The sequence below is a fragment of the Octodon degus genome, unplaced genomic scaffold, assembly GCF_000260255.1.
Source record: "Octodon degus isolate 3935 unplaced genomic scaffold, OctDeg1.0 scaffold00147, whole genome shotgun sequence".
NCBI classification, from domain to species: domain Eukaryota; kingdom Metazoa; phylum Chordata; class Mammalia; order Rodentia; family Octodontidae; genus Octodon; species Octodon degus.
In genome coordinates this window covers 1,276,643-1,279,811 of record NW_004524723.1, presented here as the reverse complement: position 1 = coordinate 1,279,811, position 3,169 = coordinate 1,276,643, and the positions used below count along the sequence as shown (strand labels likewise).

The following is a 3,169-nucleotide window of genomic DNA, read 5'->3' as shown; positions in this document are numbered from 1 at the left end:
AGAGAGAGAGACAGAGACAGACAGACAGACGGACAGACAGAGAGACAGACAGACAGACAGAGACAGACGGAGAGAGAGAGACAGAGAATGAGAGAGAATGAGAGAGAGCAAATGAACAGCAGGGAGTTGAAAAAATAAAGCAAATATGCTAATAAATGTTGTTAAGAAATAACAATCTGGCCTTGATGCAGGAATGGCATGAAGTGTGGTCAGGGTATATGGAGTGAGTGGGAGGAGAAAAAAGAGGCTAATTATTAAAAGAAGTTTGTGTTTTCTGATGAATGCACAGCATGCAAAGAAAAATATATTTAAGTAGCATGCTAGAAAGTTAAGAGTAAATATGCAAAGAATGGAACCATTAGTGGGAAAGACAAAGCCCCGAAGCACATGGTCGCCAGGCACTGGAGCAGCAGAGGACTGGGCAAGTGGCCCAAACTGAGGATGCCTGGCCTTGGCTGTTCCCCGGCCACTGCCTCCGGATGGGAACTTGTGTAGCGTGCAGAGTTTCCGCTGGGCCACTGCAGCCTGGGGCCTTCGGGGAGCTGTCCAGGGTCCTGGACTGCATGGGTCTGAAGCCTCAGTCATTGGCTCAACTTCCAGTTCTTGCTGAGAATGCAATTCTGGACTTCATCTGCCTCTTCTGCTCCCCAACAAGCCCGACCCATGCTCACTTGCCCTCCAGTATGCTTTTCCTATGATCCCTCTGCCAAGTGTGACGACCAGGCCTCGTTCAGTCCATTCTGTCTCCCTTCTTCCACTTTAAGTAGAGAATAAAGAAGTAGAGGATATGCATGGCTCTTACCTGCTAGCAGGAAGCTAAAGGCCCAAGATTCCAATATACCAAAGACTACAAACACCCTTCTCTTCCCTTTCCACCTGCTTCAGTGCAGCTAATGTCCCAGCCACTTCTAGAGCCTGAGGTGTCCCAGGCTCCAACCTACCATGAAAAGCTCGGTATGCAGAGCCCACACAGGCAGAGCTGGAAGTGTCCATGACATATACAGGGGCACCAAACACATCTGCAAGCACCTGGGAAAGCACAAGGGTTTTACTGCAGTAGTCACTCCACAGGGAGCATGGGCATTTTGAGAGGTCCTTCTCTGGCTTCTCTTCTTCACGTCTTACCATCCCTCTATCCAACCTCTGATGCCTCAAGATACATATTTGGGGTGAGATGTGTATTTGGGGTGTAGCTATTTGGTAGAATGCTTACCTACTTTGCATAACAGTGTAGGTTTGACCCCAGCACCAAAAAAAAGTATACTTGGCCATGGCAGGATGACCCGGAGGAAGTTCCCAGTAAAGACCCCAGCTCTATGCCCTCTATAACCTGCAGCTGGGGACAAGAGGGTATTAGCTTAATATTAACAAGTCCATGCTAACAAGGGCATGTTTATGGGGATTATGATGAAGCCTTCCATTTAAGAAAAAAATAAAGTGCATTTGTGTAAAAGGAGGATGTGTATGAAGAGTTCACATGGATAAGGCTGGGGAGGGGCACTAGTTGGCTGGAGATGCTGCAGCAGATGTCAGTGATCCTGGCCCTCCGCTGGACCAGTTTGCTGCTCACCAGCCACTGTGTGTGTGGAGGCCAACAGCTCACAGCACTTCTTCCTCACAGGACCTGGCTTAACAGAGGCCACCTGTGGGAGCCACTGAGCCCCCTGAGCAACCCAGGTGTGGAGCTGAAGCGAGCTCCAGCCAAGATCAGATCTTGGCTCATCTCTCATCTCCTGCCTTGTACCAAGTCCCTCACTCCCTTTTTCCTGGGAGAACTCTCTCAACAAACCATCTCTAGAAGAATTCCCACATCAGGTTCCGCTGCTAGAGAATCTTGCCTAAGACAAGCATATCACACCTCAGCAATTTTTGGTTGTTTGTTTTTGAAATATGGGTCTCACCCTGTAATTCAGACTGGTCTTGAACTCACTATGTAATCCTTCCTGGCCTCAAACTTGAGGCAATCCTCCTGCCTCAGCCTCCCAAGAGCTGTGATTATAGACATACACCAACTACGCCTGGTTACAACTCAGCATTTGATGTACTTACTCAAAACAGCTAAGACAGCCACAGGCTGCACCTAAAAATATAGTATCCTCCTCAGAGGACCAGATGGCCCCATGATGTGAGAGCTTGTGCACCAGACATCTGGGGTTGACTCCTCTTTTGGTAAATATTTCCAGCGTAATAAAGAAACAGAAGGGCACAGCCAGTCTGACACTGTTACAAGAGGAGTGGCTGGAAAAGACAAAGTTAAACAGGAAGGGAGAAGCTCGGGGGACAAGGGCACAACATCAGATGTCAGACGGTTCACCATAGAGACAGGCACTTTCCAAGTGACTGCAGAGCCACAGGCGTGCAGAACCTGGCTGCACAGGCAATGGAACCTGCTCTCAGGGGGAGCTCCACACTGCCCTGAGGAGTGTAATAGAGGGTCTTCCTGCAGCACGTAACAGGCACACAGAGGCAGTGGCTTGCCCCCACACACCTGTAAGATGTCTTTGTTGCAAGATGCTCCTCCAGTGGCCAAAATCTTTGTCTTGGGCACTACAAGGGAAAAGAAAGACAAGGCATGGTGGTGGCAGCTCCCCCAGCTCCCAGGGTTCCTCAGCTGCCCGGAGCTCACACTGGGCCAGGATCTCTGCTTCCCACAGGGCTTCTAGCACCAGCGCTGGCCCTGTCTGTGCAGGATGTTCTCTCACTGTGTGTGTTTGAGGTGGCTGCCCATCTACCTTTGTTGTCTTAGCATTTTCTTACTTTTAAAAAAAATTCTCAACAAATCAGAAAAAGAAAGGAATTTCCTAAGATTGATAAAGGGTATATATCCAAAATTTACAATTATTATTATTGCATTGTATTATCATTATTTGCAGCATTACCACTAAGTTACATTCACATTTTCTTTAATGTCTTACAAAGGGCCTCACCAAGCTGCCCAAGCTGTCCCTGAACTTGTAATATCTCTGCCTCAGCCCCCAGGGTAGCTGGAACTCCAGGTGTGTGCCACTGTACCTGGCACAAACATTATTCTTTATAGAAAGATTTAGAAACATTCTCTTTAAGACTGGCGCACCAGGGGCTGGTGAGATGGCTCAGTGGTCTAAAGCACCTACTTAGAACAAGCTTAGCAAAGCACAGGGACCGCGGTTCAATCCCCCAGCACCACATG

The 3,169-nt window shown here is 48.4% G+C and overlaps 1 protein-coding gene across 2 annotated transcripts in view; it reads right to left on the bottom strand.

The window, feature by feature from the left end:
* Positions 1-3,169, bottom strand: part of Xylb (xylulokinase) — a 36,719-nt gene that overhangs the window by 4,206 nt on the left and 29,344 nt on the right. For both annotated transcript variants that reach the window (XM_004642149.2, XM_023702225.1), the window contains 2 exons: positions 2,489-2,547; positions 942-1,029 (listed from right to left, as the gene is read on the bottom strand). In XM_004642149.2, the coding sequence (XP_004642206.1) occupies positions 942-1,029; positions 2,489-2,547 (147 nt within the window). The remainder of the gene's footprint in view (positions 1-941; positions 1,030-2,488; positions 2,548-3,169) is intronic.